At 39.3% G+C, this 21153-nt stretch overlaps 1 protein-coding gene across 1 annotated transcript in view; it reads right to left on the bottom strand.

Moving 5' to 3' along the window:
• The window catches only part of ABCC4 (ATP binding cassette subfamily C member 4 (PEL blood group)), a 156213-nt gene that overhangs the window by 54956 nt on the left and 80104 nt on the right, over positions 1-21153 (bottom strand). Inside the window, exon 20 of the mRNA XM_064440683.1 lies at positions 14688-14767. Coding sequence (XP_064296753.1) covers positions 14688-14767 — 80 coding nt within the window. The remainder of the gene's footprint in view (positions 1-14687; positions 14768-21153) is intronic.

Genomic DNA, 21153 nt, shown 5'->3' with positions numbered 1-21153 from the left:
TGCAATGAGCAGATCAGAGTGATAAACACTTCACTCAGGCCAGCTGCATCCAGAGCAGCATACTGAACCACATCATAGATTTTTTGCATTTTATTTTCTCCTTTATTACAAAAAAAAAAAGCCAACCAGGAAACATTCAAATAGAAACCCTTTACCTTTGTACCATAATCCTAGTACATAAACAGCTCTACTTCATTTTACTCACTTAAAGTGGCTGAATTGAGGCGTGTAGTCTTGTCTTTACCTTTTTAATAAAGTTATGAGTTTTCTTTTGGAACTGGTTTAAAAAAGTACATATGGTTGTTTATACTACTGCTTGCATCAAACTGTCAGGAACAGATTTGTCTTGAATGAAAAGGCAATGAAGACTTATGAGCACAGGAGAAAAAGTGTTGCACATAACTCCAATATTTAAAAGACATCTCAGACGTTGTCCTTTTCTGAAGCAACCAGTGACAGCAATCTTTGACAGGAATGACAGCTCTCAGTCAGTGTTAATTCAGCCTTAGGAAAATGTGCATCCACAAGAAAATTGAGAATATAAAGACAAGGCAACCAATGCACTGAAAGGGGAAAAAAAGGCACAGCTGGGAAAGAAATTTGTAATTTCAGATAAACTGAGTGAAAGAAAAAAGTAAGAGCTAAATACTGCCAGCTCTAAAACCTTCAAAACCAGCAAGCTCATCTTATCTTCTGCGAGACACCCTCCCTTCCTCTGAATCCTGCTATTTGCAATTAGTTGACAAGAGGTTACCTAACTAAATCCATATGTTGCTGCAAATGGGCTGAATACATCTGTCAGATACACCACAGAAATCTATTCAAAATTCCCAATCACATTCTTAATGCTAGTACCTTCTATTTGTTCTTGTCGCTATACGATAGTCTTTCTGGATCATTGTTTTTCCAAGAGAATAAGCATATACTCAGCTCCTCAGGGCAAATGTTTTCTGTGCCACCAACATGCTCATTCATTTGACTTGGCATGCATTTTGCCATTAAGTGAGAAGCCTTAATATTTGTTTGAGATCATGGCAAACTGTGTCCAATTGTTCTTTAACAAGTGACCTTATAAGAAAAAGGGTGTTTTCTTTAATACATTGGCACGGCCACCATTCTGTTGTATTTAAACAGCACCCTATCATCATTAATCTCTTGCCCTACAACAAGGGCTAGAAATAGGCTTTCTGGGCACCCTGGGCCAAGAGGCTTACCTATCTTATGGAGGTCTCGATCCCAATAGCAGTTCTCAAAAATCACGGTCCATATGTTGTCTGAGACTTCCAGATATTGATGCTTTAGAAACAGATGCATAATCAAGCTCTGGGCTTTGTGATTCTACCAGACACTCAAAACACTCATCCTCTAAAACTCCGCATTACAGTCCTACATTGTATCGAGTTTATTTTCCTTTCCATAATAAATTATCTTCACTCATGTAAGAAGTCAGTTGCCAGGGCCCTTTGGCCATGATAATAAGTTACTTCCAGCTAATACAGATTTTCCGTGAAGAAACAAGCTTTTATCAGAGCCAAAGCTATGGCGTCTACTTATGCATCTCTACATGCAGCTCCTGTTCATACCCACTGTACACGGAAACCAATACTGTCAACACAAAAAAAGAGAGTGCCAACACCCATTCTTGTAAATGTGTGCGGACAATGTATGTTTCTATTTATAAGCAGTAAAAACTCAACAAGGACCTTAAATTTTATTTTCTCAGATGCTTTTCTTCTGTTGCACCTTGTGCCCACTAAACACTTCTGCACAAAAGTGTTCTCAGTGATTTGGGCAGCAAGGCACAACTTTGCAATGAGGACCTATATAAAAGTGAGCGGTCCTATTCTTGATAGTTATAACTTTATTCTGACTTCCCTATAAAAATGATATTAAAAGTTAGTAAGTTTTGTTGTTCAGCAGTGCTAAGTTTGTTGTTTTCTCCTGTAAATGTCCACAGTCCCTGGCTATATTCTTACACTGTTCTTTTCCCAAGGAAAAGAAAGAAGGTGTGCACACAAAAACTATTCACGCGAACTATAGTGCTCTTTGTACCATGACAAATATGTTATATCTTCCTGTGGAACACCTCAGATGCCAGGCACAATTTTACATGGTAGCTTGAGGAAACGGCATTAGTCAGAGAGTGTAGAACATGCACACGCACATGCTTTGCTTTCTCAACAGCTCTTGCCAGAACCTGCCTGGAACAATACAGAAAAAATTGTCTGGCACCACCCAACCCTCCCAGAGTTACTCTTCTTCTCAGGTAGCGGAAAGCATCCCTTTCCATTATATTAATTTAGGGGGGTTGTGACTCCAATACTCCCCACCGTCACCAAGTGCAGTCACTTCGTTGGCTGTTCCACTTGCTTCAAGATTCCAAGAGCAATGCGTTTTTATATCTCCTCTGTCAGTCCCTGATGCCAAATCACTCATATTTTTAAAGGAAAATAAAGAATGGCTTGACAATTTCTGCTGCACCCCTACCTCTTAGCAGCCATTTCTAAAACTCTCCCACAGCTATGTAAGCCCAAGGCAGCCCCACTGAGCATAGACCCTGATTAAATCAAAACATTTGATTCAACAACGGGTGCTTTTCTCTTCAGGACTACCACAGATGGTCTATTTCCTGCTTTGTTCTTTGCTCTTATGTTCAGCACTTTATCAGCAGAGGCTGATTCACCAATATTTGTCCTCAGTCTTACCCCACTTACAACCTTTCTAAAAGCAGTTTTTCTTTCAGTGATAATTATTGCTTTCTTTCCACAGAAGAGGCACATACACATAGAACAAAATAAAGAATCAATAAATATCTCACTGCTTTCAGGCTATTAGGTGGCAGGAGGCAGATCTTACAGGTTGATACAAAACGATGCAAAAAATGGATAGTAAAAGGAGTGGGAAGGGATAGGCCTTCTGACATCCCAAGTACAAAACTGTGAATGATGGGGTACTAAAGAGGGAACGGACCACAGAAAGCAGCCAAGTTCTCATGCTCTCCCCAGAGAGCACCTCCTATTGCTACTGCTGGAGAAAGACCACTGACGGCGCATTCTTATGGTCTAGTCTATTAACTTATTTGTTAGAAATACTGTCCGGTGTTCATGTGAGGAATCCCTCTGAGCTGCTGCTGATGTTATCATAACCTTTTCATCCATGCTGTGCACATTTTCCCCCCCTTCTTCCAAATGTCTGGCAAAATTTTGCTTACCACAAATGCTGCCGCCCCAGATGCTGCAGTTCTGCAAACTCTGTCTTTGAGCTGTATGAACTTTCCTGTCTCAGGCCTCTTGTCCCTCATGGCCATAATGCCAGAGCAGCCCTGCGCCCTCCCCAAGAATACCTCATTTTCAGCTGCATGACCTTTTCTGCTCAGCCAAGTCTAATTGTTTTGCCAGAAGTCAATTCTGGGTCTTTCAGCAACTTTAAAAGCTTTGTGCTACATTTGAACTGTGGGCTCTTCTGTTAAAAAGAGTATCAGTTCTTCAGTAACACAGCTCTTCAGCCTGACAGCAATTACAAGCTTTTAAGCATTTTACTGTTTGTTCTTGCTATTTTAAAGACACTATTCATATATTTATTTTTAGGTGGAATTAAGTACTACTCATATTTCTGTAAGTTCCACAGTGGCCCCTCTGCCCCAGTTAAATGAAAACGATGAAAAATATTAAGGACTACAGCATCAGCATCAGCTATCCTAAGAATTAAAACTACCTTCTGTTCTTTTCTGATCGCACTCTTTCATAGCAGATACGCAAAAAATGCTTTTTAGCCTGTCTCTGGATTTTTCCCTAACTTCCCCAGAGCTTTACCACTCTGATAGGGCTATAAAAAACTACTTTCCTATTCAAAATAAACTCTTGACTCATAATTCTTCACTACTACATTCTGTTCAGTGATCTCACAGCTCCAGGGAACTTAACAGTGGCTTGACGCTTTCAGCAACCATATTTTAACTAAAACCAGCACCAGCCTCTCACCACCACCACCAGGTTTTACCTAGTTCAGCCATCCTCTGCAGGTACAGAACCCAGTGGCATCTAAGAAGTAAACAGAAACTTCCTTGGCAGAGAACACACATTATTTACTGTGGTAAGCGCATGCTCATTCATAATTTGTTACAAAGACGCTCCAAGACCATCAGGAAGACTTTTCAGAAATTTATTTATCACAAGCCATGAACAAAGACACGCTTACCAAAGTAAGTAACTGATACCTGGTCTGACCCCAAAATCCAGACTTTCTATCAGTGAGAAAAATGAAAAATTATTTTCCTCAATATCACATTATTTTCTCAGTATTATGTTTAACAGAAGGATGGACAACTGAATCGGGTACCAAAGCCAGCACATTTTCAGTTTTAGAAGAGAAGATCTAAACCCATTATTTTAACACGAGTGACTTTCATAGTAAGAGAGCTCTGCTTGTTTAAACATTAGACTGATTTTCAAACTCAATAAGAAAAACAGAAAGAAAAAAAGATTTAGGGACTTGAGTGTGGAATAAAGTGCAATCACTCAGCATCCTATTCTTCCACAGTGCAGGAATAGCTATTATCGAGCCCTTGAAAGAGCCTTTCTTAACACAAAAATTCTTACTATTTCAAGACTGCAGTCCAAATTAATATAATTTTTTTAAATGATACAAAACTATCCTGTAACGTAGATGTAACACCAAGAGGTATAAGCTTCCCAAAGACATGTGACATTCAGTTCCCAGCTGAACTCTCATCTTTTGCTGTATAAAGCTGCCCACACTGCAGGCTCTACCTTTTGAAGAACAAACTCATCTGGAGTTTTCAAATCAGCTGCAGAGTTCACCAGGCAGCCACGGTATCAGCTTCAGCAAGAAAAAGGTTCTTATGTTCTGCATGAGATGCACACATAACGCTGGCAGCACGTTTCTATGAGATGCAGTCTTTTTCTTTTTTCTTTTTTCCTCTTCTAAAGATAATTCCTTGTCCCACATGTTTGTTTTGGGCATAAACATGCATAATGATTTAACACACACACGCACCAGCTATATGGCTTAGTAATTCAAATTACCTCTAAGTTTCTCCCTCCTTGAATCAAAAGTGTAATCTCCAGTCCTTTTGCCGAACAGTAAAATCCTAATTTGTTTGTTAGCACACATTGTCCTATCTATAGTGTATCAGTAGTTTAAGGCAATCTAGAAGATTTGTACTTATCACCATTTGGAACAGGATTGTTACACTCCATGACTGACAGCAGAATTAAAAGATTTCTAGCTACTGTGAAGTGTTAGAAATGTTAATGATCTTCAGAAGTCTTAAAAATAACTATCAGTTTGAGCTACACATGTGAAAGGCTGCAATAATGCTTAAAAAGTTGGTTAAATACCTATAAATAACAAAAATTCCCAAAAGCAGTAGTAGTATATATAGAAAGATGGACCAAAAACAAAAGGAGAAACTTACATCACAATATTTCTTTGCACTCTTTCACAGTAAGAAAAGCAAACAAGAAAACACTTTTCGACAGATGAAGAGCCCCAGACAAACGGAATCTCTCTCTGGAACTTTTATAAATTCCACCTTAACCAAAAGGGAGGAAAGTTCCAAACCACACAGAACAGGGGCACATCACTGGACTTCCATACAACTATCCAGCTTTGTAGCTGAAAATGTATTGAGAGTGATCTGATAAAGAAAACAGAGGAGCCAATTTGGAGAAGACCCGACCTAAACCTGATAGAAATTTTGTATTTACAGATTTCAGTCCAACATACCAAAATACTGCAAGAACAACTACATTTTTGTCTTCCTGCCACTAAGCTAAATCTGCTCAAAATGTTAAAGAAATGAAGAGGAAGACTGCATCTCACAATGCTCATATGCTCTAGAAAAAGAAATAGAGAAGACAGAATTCCACTAAGTGAAAGCTAGCTTTAGTTTTCTGACTACTATATTCAAAACACTGATATTCCACACTTCATTGAGAAAATGGAAGGAACAGCCCAGTAACAAAAGTACTGTCTACATTTATCATATAAATGGAGAAGTAAAAAAACTAAAAGGAAAAGAGTTTAGAAGACAAGAAAAGCGGAGAAGTGGTAAAGGAAACACAAGGAAACAAGGTGACAAAAAGGTAATGAAAACATATTTTTCAGTATTATTTTTTTTCTTTCCCATGTTAGATAATGGGTTACATCCTAAAATCATATTAATACTAAGTAAATACGAACTCTAAAATATTTTAAAAATTACTTTATGTTCCTACACGAATTAGTTTTGTTACTGCAATGATATCTGTTGCCTTGACACTGATACGTGGAGAATGACATGCATATCTATTCTTTTAAAAATTCCACACACTATCATAAAAAGGAAAAAAAAAAAAATGGGGTGAGGGAAAGGATTGGGCTGGGTTACTTATGACTGCTATAGTGAGAACAGACCTTTAGCCTTCCCTAGAAAACTGAGGTCTGCGTATAAACAGGAATCCACCTATTAGCAGTAACTCCAGACTTCACACATTTTATCCTATACACATACCATCAATCTGAGTAAATACACCGTCCGTATGATGCAAGACACTCATCCTTACATTCAGAGGAACGTGATGACACGTACAGAGTAAAGACCAGCACAGCTTTGGCATAGATTATCTCCACTGCTGGTCACCATCAACAAGACTAATTGGCTACTAGGATTCAACAATCAAGGCATTCAAGGACAGAGGAATGAAAGATCAGTAAAGAACTGCATTATTTAGACAAGCGTATGTGCTAAACTCACAGATCCTGCGTGTTGGTCTTGGAGACACCAGTGCAACCCAAGCCCCCTCTTCCTCCTCCACCTCTCACCCCTTTTTTTTTTTTTGGGGTGGGGGGGTGGGAAGGAGGATGGGATGATGACGACCAGGCAGGCAGGGTGGACAGTTTTTTGTTTTTAACAACAGTGTATAACCCCTTCCTATTTCAAAGAAAATAGCAAAACTGAAGGCACATACGAGTATCAAATGACTATATCAAAAATTCAGTTTTTATCACAATGATCATTTTAACCTTTTCTGAAATTAGAGCTCGAAAGGAACCAATGAAAAATATATACCCCTATTATTTTTCTTTAAGTTTTAATTGGTCTTTCATTATGCGCTAGCAAGATGCACTGTAGTATGCATCTTGGGAATGTACAGTTAGATGATCCGTTCCACAGAGAAAAAGTTCAGTGAGATTTCAGTAGTCAACTGGGTTTTTAAACTTATTTGTTTTTAATTTACACCTCAGCACAGCTGCAGAATCTTGTGATCTAACCATCAAGCAAAACCACCAGGATTCAGCAGAAGGGAAACCAAAAGGTGTCTCCACAATGCAGGTCTGCTCTACGTGCCAGGCTAAAGAGAATATGCTGACACTTAACATAGATCCCACTACTGGTTATTTTCTCACAACATATTTATGATCATATTTTAAACATACACATGCAGACACACAGAAAGAACTATTTTTTAATGAACAAAAGTAACTCTTAAAACTCACACATGCATACATACAAAACCTGGCTAAACTGGAAAAACAACAACAAACCCCCCAGAACCCCACCTCTCACAGAAATCACAAAATAACAACGTCATTGTTAAACTAAAAGACCCTGGAATTCCTTCTACACACTTTCCCTGACATCTTCACACAATAAAATGCAGGGGTCAGTGGTACTGAAACAAGGAATGGCAGTTCCACTCTTGTGCACATACGAAAGCAAGTGACCCAAGCTATTATTCCAGTCTGAGGCACTTTTTGTTCCTAATATCCAGATGCAGCAGCTTTTTTTTTTTTCCTTTCTTTCCTTTTTTTTCTCTCCCCTCCAAAGAAATGACTGTGGACACCTCCTTCACATTTTCCTTTTCTTCAGCATTTTCACTTCATAAAGCTGCAGTCAATGTGTTTTGTGTGTGGTGAGAAGGGAACGGCACATTCAGTGGTGGTCTCAGCCACAGCCTACATTGGTGGCTCAAGTAGTCTCAGGATTAGGTCTTTGTGTGTGATGAAAGGATATGAAAAGTCAGTTATTTAAACTCAGTCAAGCTGTTGATTTTGGGGAGGAAAAAGGTTTCGCAATTCAGTTTTCCTCAATAAATCACTGCCCTTTTCCAAGGGCAGCTGCAGATAGTTCACATGTTCACAGTGTTCTCCAGAAACAAAACAGATCATGATTTTTTTTTTTCCCCCCAATCCAACACAGGGGAAGAAATGAAAATGAAGGGGCCATCACAGTAAGTTACTCGAATTCAATAGAAACTAAAGCAGAAAATCAACTCTGTTATCAGGTAATGAGATCACTGAAGAATTAAAAGGGCAAGAAACTGCAGGCAAAAACCCACCCTTTAAAATTTATCCTGATAATTAATGAAACAAACCAGAAGTCTCATATATATTTCTCCATCCTATGTATTCCATCAGTTTATAGATACAATTTTCAACCAGTAGTTTATCAGTTTGGGCATGCAGCCTGCATCACCTAAGACCACAGTTTAAAGATGTTAAGCCTCTGCAGATCTATCTCAAGGTAAAGCGAGCTTCAGGTACTAAAAACAAGCCTTTGATGAGCTCTCAAAAATATAGCATCCAAAGTACTGGCCACTTAGGAATATCCGCGCTAATGTGCTAAAATATTATCAAATATGTTGGATTCTTAGTTCTTAATACTTCCTCATTAAATTGTGTTATTCTATGCCTTGGCTGACCTTTTCCCAAATTAGTATTAGTGCTGCACTGAGCTAGAGATTGCTATGCATTTTAACCACAACATTTTAAACTACAAGTCCACACCTACCATTGAAGTCCACACCAACAGAACCTTGTGCTCCCACAGACCTTAAGGCCGGAGGAGGAACAACACTTGGATGCAACACTGAGTAAATCAGCTGGTATTTTCAGAGGAAATTAAGTAACAGAATCCCAGTCATCTTAACTGGCACCTGACTTCCTTAAGTCCTTTTGGACTCATCTTCATAGGTAAGCTTAGGACATGTGGGTTAGATGAGTGGACAGTGAGGTGGACTGAGAACTGGCTGAACAACAGAGCTCAGAGAATCATGATCAACAGTGCAGAGTCTGGTTGGAGGCCCGTAACTAGTGGTGTTACCTGGGAGTCTGTGCTGGGTCCAGTCCTGTTCAACATATTCATCAATGACCTGGACGAAGGGACAGAGTGTCCCCTCAGCAACTTTGCTGATGATACTAAGCTGGGAGGAGCGGCTGATACACCAGAAGGCTGTGCGGCCATTCAGCGACACCTGGACAGGCTGGAGAGCTGGGCTGAGGGGAGACCGATGAAATTCAGCAAAGGCAAGTGCAAGGTCCTGCACCTGGGGAGGAACAACCCCAGGCACCAGTACAGGTTGCGGGATGACCTACTGGAAAATGGCTCTGCTGAGAAGGACCTGGGAGTGCTGGTGGACAGCAAGGTGACCCTGAGCCAGCAATGTGCCCTTGTGGCCAGGGTGGCCGATGGTACCCTGGGCTGTATTGAAAGGAGTGTGGCCAGCAGGTTGAGAGGGGTTATCTTCCCCCTCTACTCTGCCCTCGTGAGACCACATTTGGAGTACTGTGTCCAGTTTTGGGTTCCCCAGTTCAAGAAAGACAGGGAACTACTGGAGAAAGTTTAGCAGAGAGCTACCAAGATGATCAGGGGACTGGAGCATCTCCCATATGAGGAAAGGCTGAGAGACTTGGGTTTGTTCAGTGTGGAGAAGACTGAAGGGGGATCTCATCAGTGCTTATAAATATCTAAAGGGTGGGTGTCAGGAGGATGGGACTAGGCTCTTTTCAGTGGTGCCCAATGACAGGAAAAGGGGCAATGGGCACAAGTTGGAACACGGGAAGTTCCACCTGAATATGAGGGAAAACTTTCCTGTGAGGGTGCCAGAGCAGTGGCACAGGCTGCCCAGGGAGGTTGTGGAGTCTCCTTCCCTGGAGACATTCAAAACTCACCTGGATGCTGTCCTGTGCCCCCTGCTCTGGGTATCCCTGCTCAGTTAGGGGGGTTGGACGAGATGATCTCCAAAGGTTCCTTCCAACCCCTACCATTCTGTGATTCTGTGACTTACTTATAAGATGATCAAGTTCATATCAAATAAGAAAGCCTTTCTGCAATTATTTGTGCTTGGTATCTCTTTGAGGCTGCTGTCAGGCCTACCCTCTGACTAAACCAATGAATACATATATAAAGCGTGTATATCTAAATGAAGTAGATGTTTAAATCCCCTTAGAGAGTTTTAAAGCACTGTAACGGCCTTCACACAAGTAGTCCATTACCTGAGGAGATTGTAACTTAGTTGGAAAACACCTGCCAAAAACCATGTAAGTCAGGAAAAAGAAAAGGAGTTGCAGAACTGAGGCCAAGGCTAACAGTACTAAAGCAAGTGATAAAAAATATTTGGGATCACAAAAAATCCCAAACCCCACCATCTCCACTGAACAACTTCATTCAGCTTTTTGACTATCTGAATCTACCTACAGACATTAACTACAACCTATTTTTACATATTTAGTTCCATATTTAGTAGAAATAACAAGTGTCATAATGAACAAAGAATTGCTTTTTATTTTATTTTTCAGAAGAGCTTGTGTGGAACATTATGACCGGCCAGAATCCATTAGAGAAGATAAGGCCTAGGCTTAGACTGCGTACTGTAAAGTTTATTTTTACTTTAGTGAGCTTTGAACTGGACCGTTAGTGTACAATTAAAGATACCTCAGTTGAAGTGCCTAACTTAACCTTTGCTTTCTTTTCAGTTTCTATACTTCTCATCTACCCACATAGTTCTGCTCAACAGCCACGTAGTCAAATGTAGCCACAAATGTGTTCTCACAAAAGAGACTTATTATTTATAAATCTTGTGGATATAGCAGTAATTTCTACAAAAAAGACAGTGCACTGTGTTATCATGACGTGTCTCATATGCTGTTAAGTTTCATAAGTTCAGAAGAAAAAATTACTGCCTCCTCCTAGTGAGGAGTGCCCCTCATGCCCCATAATCTCTCCAAAGTCAGGTGTGCTACATTTTGGTGCACTTAAGACCAAAGAAAGAAAGGATGGCAGGAAACTTCAAACATAGTAAGAGTTACTGCTTTGGGAGCTATTGCAAAGCAACAGTTTGCAAAATCTAGCCAAATTTTCAGAATAATACACAAGGTCTATAATGCATTTTTGTGCTTGCCACATATCAGTAAAAGCAAAAATAAAAGTTAAGCATACAGTAACTATCCACTGTCTTGAAGAGAACCGACTGCTTCTCCTTCGTTGACTCAGTGGAAGATGTAAAAAACTCAACTCCTTTAGTTCAAGGAATTAATTTTCATCCAGTATAGCTGTCTAGACTAATCACGTTCATTATGACTGTTGTGCAGTGTATAAATCTTATTAGGGACTCCAGAAAGAATATTATAAAATTTTAGCATTGCCTTAAAATCTATACTCAGTGTAATTACAAAATTATCAAAACTAGTACTTTTTTTTTTACTTATTTATTTGTAAGTATTTAAATGGGTTCGTATTGTATTTTTTGGGTGTCCAGTCACATTGTGTTTATTTGTGCAGAAATTATACACTCACTTGCCAATATAGTAAAAGGGTGGAATGCTTCACAGTGATCCTAGCAATAACTCAGAAAAAGGACCACTTCTTCAATGCAAATCCGCTCAAGAAAAGCTTCTACACACAAAGTAAGATGAACCAGTTACTGCATTGTTTATTAAGTTTCACTTGATTCCTCCTGACAACCATTTAAACAATGAATGTTGGGAAATGTCTCTCAAAGAATCAACAACAATGGCTGGGATCAGAGCTTTTATATTTAGCTAATACTGTTTTTAGAAAGGAGAAAAATATTTCTTCCTGAAGGGATTATAGGAAGTCTTATAAAAGACACCTGCAAACAAAACAAGCGACAAAAGATCTCTATCATAATTGATAACACTTATCCTTTGTAAAAATCTGTGCTTCTTCAGAAATAAATATCACCTCTTTGCTATTGAATTTCAAAAGGCCAACAAGCCTGCTGATCAAGAATAGTAAGTTTTAGAAAACCTGCCCAGAAGGAAGTGCTTTTGTCTTATGGATAGCAGCACTTTATTAATCAACAGTAAGTTCCTAAATTTTCTTTCTCCTATGCCAAAGGAGATTTTTTTTTTTTTAAAAGAAAAACTTTTCACTTAAAATACAAACTTCAGAATTTGACAAATTATTCAATAGCTAACTTAAAAGAAATGCACAAAGTAATCAACGTGAGGGGAAATGTTTACAAAATGCGGTTTACAGTAGGATCGTGAAAGAACAACACACTCACATCTGGAGCAGCCGCCTTCATTGTTTTATCACAGACCAGTTAAGCTTTGGTAAGCATATACTGCCTAAAGTATCTACACACTGGTCAAGTAACTAGGTTCTTCAGTTCACTAGTAGATGATTTGGCCCTCTGTATGCGCCAAGCATACAGGTGACCTCCTTCCTTAGCTTTCTTTTGGAGCAAACCAGTTGGTTCCCTCAGAAAAAAAAAAATTAGAGAGTGTAATTCTCAAGACAGTTTGCTTCAGGGTCTGCTCTAAAAAGGAAGTATGGACAAGACCACACCAATTTTGGCTCTCTCCGCTTATGCAGACTTCTCTAACATTTTCCCAGCAAATTTTGCATCCTCAGACAACCCCACATGCCTTTAAAACACATGCCAGGGCATGCAAAACACCCACGCAGTTTCTTGCTATAAAAACACCACGCAAGTGAGCTGCAACACAGCTCTCATTATTGTAAATGCACTGAACTAAGGAAAAGGGTTAATCACTTTATCTCAATATCACAGGACCCAAAGGATGCTCTGGCCATGAGTATTATGTATCATGAACATACACAGTGCGGTCTGCTATAAAGGTGACAAACCTATGCAAATACAAACCCCTCTGAATTGCTTGGTTTAATGGCCAAGGAGCACTATGCAGAAGAGATGGTTTTGACTTCATGGATGTAAATCCTATGCTAAGAGAAGAGAGGATGGGTTGCAGGACAGCCTGAGCTCCCAGCCAGAAAGAAAGGCACATATGTATTGTCCCAAGAGAGCTGAAATAAAGTCAGATATTCTGTCTAATAAGACAGTTAAGAAAGAAAATTTGGAATCTGTATAAACCGTAGAAAATGAATAGTATATTACTGAAAGATGTTTATATTGCACTTTCAGGAAAGAATTTGTCAGGGCCTTAAGAGTCCATGAATCCAAAACCTTAATATTCACCTTAAGCAACTCCCTAACTAAGAAAAAAAAACCCAGTTCCTTTAATTGATAGGTAAAATACATCAGCTTCCTTTTTTGCCCAAAATGACACACGGCACTGTAACGTTTTGAAAAGCAAACACACACCTCAACTTTAACAGCTTCACTAAACTAGGAAAAAGACTTTATCTTAAAAAGTGCCTTTACTATCTCCTTGGACTAAGTTTTTTCTTGTATTTTCAAGAGCTCAGCATTAACAACATGATTAAACTGCTCAACCCGAAATGTCTTTAGTTTATTTTTAAAGAAGTCAAAAGAAGTTTTCGATCCTGAATAAGCTGCCTCTAAAAGACAAAAGCGAAGTTAGCAATTGCACTTTACAAAACACTTCTGACTTGAGCATAACAGGTGTGTTCCACTAAGTGGATCCAGATGATCCACTAAGTCATTGGTCTCTTCTCCCAAGTTACTAGTGATAGGACAAGAGGAAACGGCTTCAAGCTGCATCAGGGGAGGCTTAGTTTGGGTATTAGGAAAAATTTCTTCACTGAAAGAGTGGTCAGGCACTGGAACAGGCTGCCCAGAGAAGTGGTGGAGTCACCAGCCCTGGAGGTGTTCAAAAAACATGTAGACTTGGCACTCCAGGACATGGTTTAGGAGACATGGTGTTGGGTTGACTGTTGGACTTGATGATCCTAAAGGTCTTTTCCAACCTTAATGATTCTATGATTCTGTATGTTCTTTCTCTAGCCACCACGATTCTGTGTATTCCATGATTCATGTTATTTTGATAGAGTACTATCAATTTTTTTGCAGCTTTATCCTTCTGCAATTCTTTACAAGAAGGATTAATAGCAACTGCAACAGAAAAATTACCTTGATGTAATATATAATCCCTTATCCTTTCATCATCATCATCAAAATCGCAATGCTTTGTCCATCTTTCTTGTCTACAGCAACTTATTTCACTTGTTCCTATTAAGGCTATTATATTCACCCTATTACTACTAATCTTTTCTTTGTAAATAGCCACACCTATTTTAATCCAAAATGGTGTGGTAAGCATTTGATTCTTTGTGGAAGCAGACACGTAATTAGGTTAATCTGTGCTATCTTTTCATGTGAGTTGATTGTTTCTTTACTATGGACATATTTCTTATAACAGCAATAAGCTTGCCAGATTGCTTGGAGGCAAATCAGGAGCAATTTACCAAGCATGTAGCTACTATGAACTGAAATCTTGACATAATAGCAAGCTGTGTATAGCCGCTCCTACCTGCCAGTTATTACTCATGTTAGCTTTTTACTGACACATTAAAATTCAACCACACCTTTCTTTCACAAACAACCACTTTCATTCAATTCAGCTACATCTGTGACAAATAGCTGATCTTCACCAAAGCATAGAGGAATCTAAATTCAGTGCAGCGCAGAAGTCTTTGACAGTAGCAACTGAATTACCTGCATGAAGTCCAAAAATGTCAATGGAAGCAAGTCATCCAGGTGGCCAATATCTTTGGAGAAACGATTTAAGATTCTTCCTATAGAAACAAGGTTGGAGAAGAAAAAGAAACAGGAAGTAAATAAAATTCCTTAAAAGATCAAAATATCTTACATCATATCTTTCCATTTTAGTAATAGTAAAAAGGGAACAGCTGGAATGTAAAGATAAAAAGATATTTTTTGAAACCACCATGAAGGGAATCTTTTATAACCACTGCAATATTTTGAAGAATACATTTTTACAAATGCCTTTCACCCAAATATAAAACCTTTACTTAAACTGCTAGGGAAAAATTAAAATGGGCTTTGAAGATAATAGTTCAATAGAATTTAACAGGTAAAACACACATGCTTTATATGCTCAATGTGTGCAGGTAAAGGTTTTGAGTTCAGACAACTTAAAGCAGGTTTCATCAAGTAACATCAGCCAGAATCTGCTCCTGTCCTTGACTGAAACTCACTAGTGCATCCATGTCCTAGATACAGCACAGCTGATCTAACTGATCCTTTTTAGTATTTCTGTTCCCACCCCTCCACCATTATACCTGGATTCAAATTGCAGGCGTTTCTGAAATAAAATACGAGATAGATCTGTGTTCATGCAGCCTTACATTTATACTCACTCGAAACCTTGGCAACACTGATCTTTATTAGAGCTAATAAAACAATTTTTAATCTGCTGTCAATGAAGCATTTACACTTCTCTATTTTCCCAAGTTCTACCTGACTGAAAAAATCAGTTACAGCAAGAGTTCTTTAATAATTAAAGTCACAACATTGCCTCCCATAAATGGATTCGTATCTTTCTCTATTATCGATATCTCTACTCACCAGGAAAGAAACTAAGGATGGGAATCTGGCCTTTTAAAAAGTGTGTAATGCCTGTACATGCATTCACATTGCTTTTTTATCTACATATATCTTGATTCAATTATTACTCCTAACTGGTACAAACACATTCACTGCATTGGCAACAAAAGACTTTTTTTTTTTTTGCCCCCCTCTTCTCAAAGGAGCTCATTAAACTGAAAGTAGTTAAGTTTAAAGTTTCCATGGAGTGTGTTGAAGACGTAATTCTGAGATAAGAGATACTGAAATAACTTCTGTAGCAACCATCATTCCAGTTGTCTGTTCATGGCTGCCTCAGAATTACAAATTCTGTTGCATAACACTGATCTCTTTTTTTAAAGGAATTTCTGTTCCACACCAAGCAATAGGTAAAACATCCTCTCCTCTGGCCTGGGACACAACTCCACTGAGAGACACTGGTGACAAACACCTTGTTCTGCAGTACTTTACTACCAAAGGCAACTGCCTTTCTTCTGTTCTTAGAAATAGAATATTCTTATTCTTTTGTTTATTTCTTAAGGCAACTTAAGGCAGACAACAGTAGAATTCATTGTATTTTTAGGCTTTCAACACAGAGAGGAAGGGTATATAACAGCACAAGACTCGCCAAAATCTCATTCATCTGTTTCTACTGAGAATGGCAGCTGGGGATGTTCCCTTTCACTTATTTCCTCTTGGGGTAGACACATCAGAAGGAACTCCAAGGCAATTTTTTTGAAGTTTCCTTTTCCTGTGATTTCCTTACACGGAGACGGGCCATGGAAGAGTAATCTAGCACAATGCATGCATATTAGCTGTAACTAAGACTTCGTAATATCCCCCTAAATATCACATTCCAGGTTATTTTCAAATGAACCAAGATTTCACTGTCAAAAAGAAAATAATTCAAGGAGGTTAAATGCTTCCTTCTCACAGGGCCTGTCTAGGAGGGGCAGACGAGGGAAACAAGATGGCATAATGGATTGGGCTCAGGGTATTAGTAATCTGTTCCCAGCTTTGTCACGTGCCTCCTGAGTGACTTCACTTTATTTTACAAAGTGAAGAGCAGAGCAAAGGGAGATGACAGTGCTGTGCCCCTCCGTGAAACACTGAGACCCACAGATGACAAGCTGTACGCAAGGGCAAAGGATTATAGCGAGCAAACCCCACCGTAATTCAGCCTTAGAATCCCCCTTTGGCTTTTAACCTAAGTAAGTTTTATTTGTAGTGTTTTCACACTGATATAAGAAGCTATTGTGCAACAGCCATCCCATGCGACACTGCTGGGAGGCAGCAAGGTCACTCACGCTGGCTACTTTCCATGGCCATAGCGCAGGTCAGCTCAATACCAGCACCTCCAGGAATCAAGCGATGCCTTCACGATCGCCCTCATCCCAGAAGCAGAAGAGCACATCCAAACTTGTTCCTGGAAAAGCACTCTGCTTACTCTCATTTCATATGGCAAGGACGAAGCCTTAAGGGCTAGAGGAGAGAAGCCATTACAAAATCCTCACTGTTAAAAATTATTTTAGTTTCAGTTCCAACAGCATCTCAGAGTTCAGTTCTCATTTCTATTGAAGAATGACCTATTAAAGTTGCTCAAGAAGAAATTCTGCAGATGTAGAGTCTGGGTTTTGGGGGTTTTTGGCAATTGTTTGGAGGCTGTGACAATCTCCAGCCATTTTCTGAGAAAGTTTCAGTGTTGTGACAAGGAGAGCTTTAGGCTGCGAGCACGATACAGATCTGTTTCGGTGCTTTGGGGGTAATAAGCAGGCATACATATAAATGAGAGCTGCAGAATACTTGCCTTCATCCTGCACACAAAGAGCAACTGTAGTAACCTCCTCCTCCACAGTAACATCTCTTCCAGTGAAGTTCTTTGAGGAACACTGTCATGAAGGAAAACTTAGCTCACTTGAGCCGGCCTCGCTAGTCCTCAGTCTTACTATCTCTCCCATACACCCACTAACCACCAACTACTCCAGTTCCCATTGGTAATCAAGCTGCTAATTAATTGCCAAAACTGTAACTTGACAATCGCCTTATGAAATTGTTAAGTATAACAGCATTTCTACAGACTGTGTTTTGATAGAGCTGCAAGCTGCCACTAGGAAAGTGGAAATTAATCTGACGTTATCAATAAAACATGAAAACATCTTTTAATCTGCCTAATCCTCTTTAAAATGTAAATACAGTAATTCTGTAAAATGACACGGACTAAAATACGAGTGAGCAAAAGAAATGGTATATCAAAAAGACAAACCCTGAAAACCGGAACCTTTTACAGTCCACCTGATACAATTAAAGCAATTTAAAGAGTGAGGACATGAATCGGCTGCTTCCCAGATAAACATTCAGGTGAATCTCTGGTAGCAGAACTCCATTTTTATGAATTTTCAAGTTATTGAACAAAGTCGTTTATGATCTATTTAGTGTTTGCACATAGTAATTCTGGAAAACGGCACCTGAAGTCATTAAGCCTAGGAAAATACCTCACTTCTTGCTAAGAGGTCCACATCTCCCTCTCGTAACGTTAATCCAGTGCGCATTAATTCTTTTCTACTGCTAAAAGCAAGCGACAAAGCCACAAACCTTAGCCCTATTTCTATCGTTGCTGGTTTTCAATGATATTACCCCAGTGACTGTATAAGAGAAAACACAGGCCTGGAGATGTATTTCAAATCCTGTTCATACGGCTATAAGTGAACCGGCATTTTATTCAGCATGTCCTATGCAGAAGCAAGCTATGGTAAGCCACTAAAGCAAATTCCCTCTCCATATACCAGAGAGAGCAATGCATCTCCAAGCAGAAGTGCTATGCTTTGGAAAGATCTGCAAAATGCCCCATAGCCATCATGATATTGCATCCAGAGTGATTGCTACATCTGTAAGGACGTCTACAAGTAAATGAGGTCTATTTCGCAAGGTATGAAGAAACGACTGTTTCCACTTACTGGAAGCACAGTAAATCTGTGGCTTGCTTATGCATTATTAAGCATGCAAGAGAAAACATTCTAGATATGAAACTTAAAGTAGCCATTTTGAGTCAGGACTCAAGATGCTTACAGTTACAACTGCAGTTTCTACCAGACTTTGCAAACCTAACTTTTGGGGATGGTTCTTCAGATTAAAGAAACTGTTGCACCTGCTATTCAAGAAGGGCAGGACCTGCATAACTGACAAAAAAAAAAAAATAATCTTTTTCCTCTCCAAAAACTTCTAATATCCTTCCCTCCCAAATTTACAGACTATCAACATCACCTTCCCACAATACTTCGTACTTCCAAAACCCCCAAATTCCTGCGTGAGCACTTCTGTAATATAGATACATGCCATGAGACAATAACTCTTAGATCTAGTCCAGTATTTTCAATTTTAAAAAATTTTCGAGCTCACTTAATACTTGCACCCTTTACCTATTCCAGTGAGTTTCAGTCTGGGCTTCAAAAGCAAAAAGAAAATACTAAATCTAAAACTTGTAAGGCAAAGGAAATTTCATGAAACCACTAAAAAAAAAGTCCTTTAAGAAATCAAGAACTAAGTATGCCAATGTTAACAATAGCATTAAAATTTGTGAATAGTATCTGCTGTTTTAATCATTCTCAGGCTTCCATGTGGTGTGCAGCGTCAGTAGCAAGCTGCAAAAGGGAACGTGCTCTCTTCAACAGTCCTATGTTTGTTTTTACATCAAATAACTCAATCAGAACACACACTGTTGTGAGATTTCTTCCAAAGTAATTAAATAACTATTCAATGCCAATTAATCACAGTTAAATAAGGGTCTGTCACCAAAGTGCTATGTACACATTTCAGACTATTTAATGGTCAAATACTTGGCAGTATCAAAGTTAAACAATGATTCATTAAACCTACTCCACTACACAATAGTTAGGCTAAACTTGAAGTGAAAGAATCAAACCTCTTTTGTTCTCCGTAAAAAAGACATCAAACCTCAGTATGTGATAGTCTTTTCTTCCTCACTCTGTAAACTGCTTTAATTGCATGAATCAGAATGTGTTCAGGTGCTACATACCCACTTTGCTTCTGCAGGTGCCTACTGATACTTTGGAATAGATGTTCAACCCTATCATCCAAATAATGAAAACACTTGACAGTGTGCCACACCTATTTAAAATGTTTATTCATACTTCACGATGAAAGAAATATAATCCAAACTGAATCAACACTTAGGATGTAAACACCAGAAAAGAAAAGGATTTTTTTTTTTTAAACGAGAAAACAGGATCTTCCACTGGAACAGCCAAATGCCACCAACAGCATTTTGTGTTGTGCAACCTAAATTCCAAGTATCAAGGACCCTAAGAGCAGCAGTACATAATTTCTAAATGTGTTTGGCATTTCTAGTATACTTTGTTGGCCAGTGCATTCACTGAAATACTTCTGTATTACAGAATAGAGTGGACAGATTGATTTTGTACACCCTGCAAAGAGTTTACAAAGCCTTTACACCCCCTTACTTCATCAGGCATTGCAGAAATACTTTGTTGCTACTTCTCTGATTTGCCTCTTTGGAAAAGAAAAAGGTTTTAAGAGAAGGTCCTTTTAGGGATAGAAAGCTTTTGCCACTTGTGCGTGCATGTGCATGTACAGGTGCACGCTCTTGGAATTTTTTTCCCCTCAGAGATCAGGCTAACCCTCAGTCCAGGGAATTTTAATTGCAGCACACTTTAGTTCAATACACAAGTGTTATTAATAAACACTGCTTTGTATAGTAACCTCAACTCCTTCACAGCAATTGGCCTAAATATCAGTTTTCATATACAAGTATAATGCATTTACCAGGGGAACAAAAATTTCAAAATATCTTTATCTAGTCTGCAACAGTGAAGGAAGGAACACTCCCCCACCACCGAGCCTCCATGAATAAAAATAACAAATCATAGAATTGTTAAGGTTGGGAAAGACCCTTAAGATCATTGAGTCCAACCGCTAACCTATCACTGCCAAGTCCACCACTAAACCATATCCTCAAGCACCACATCTACCCTTCTTTTGAATACTTCCAGGGATGGAAACTCCACCACCTCCCTGGGCAGCCTGTTCCAATGCCTGACAACCCTTTCGGTGAAGAAGTTTTTCCTAATACCCAACCTAAACTTCCCCTGGCGCAGCTTGAGGCCATTTCCTCTCGTCCTATTGCTTGTTACTAGGGAGAAGAGACCGACCCCCGCCTCTCTACAACCTCCTTTCAAGTAGTTGTAGAGAGCGATAAGGTCTCCTCTCAGCCTCCTCTTCTCCAGACTAAACAACCCCAGCTCCCTCAGCCGCTCCTCAGAAGACTTGTTCTCTAGACCCTTCACCAACTTTGCTGCCCTTCTCTGGACACGCTCCAGCACCTCGATGTCCTTGTTGTAGTGAGGGGCCCAAACCTGCACACAGTACTCAAGGTGTGGCCTCACCAGTGCTGAGGTACAGGGGCACCATCACCTCCCTGCTCCCACACTATTATCTTCCACTCCTCGCTGCAAGCTCGCAAAAACCTGTCTGAAAACAACTTGTACCGCTAGAGATGGATTCAAGAAGGTACTTAGTCATACATGTATAACTAAACGTAAGCAACCCCAACTGGGAACCC

This window comes from Phalacrocorax carbo, chromosome 1, assembly GCF_963921805.1.
Source record: "Phalacrocorax carbo chromosome 1, bPhaCar2.1, whole genome shotgun sequence".
Lineage (NCBI taxonomy): Eukaryota > Metazoa > Chordata > Aves > Suliformes > Phalacrocoracidae > Phalacrocorax > Phalacrocorax carbo.
This window is presented reverse-complemented; position numbering and strand designations above follow the sequence as displayed.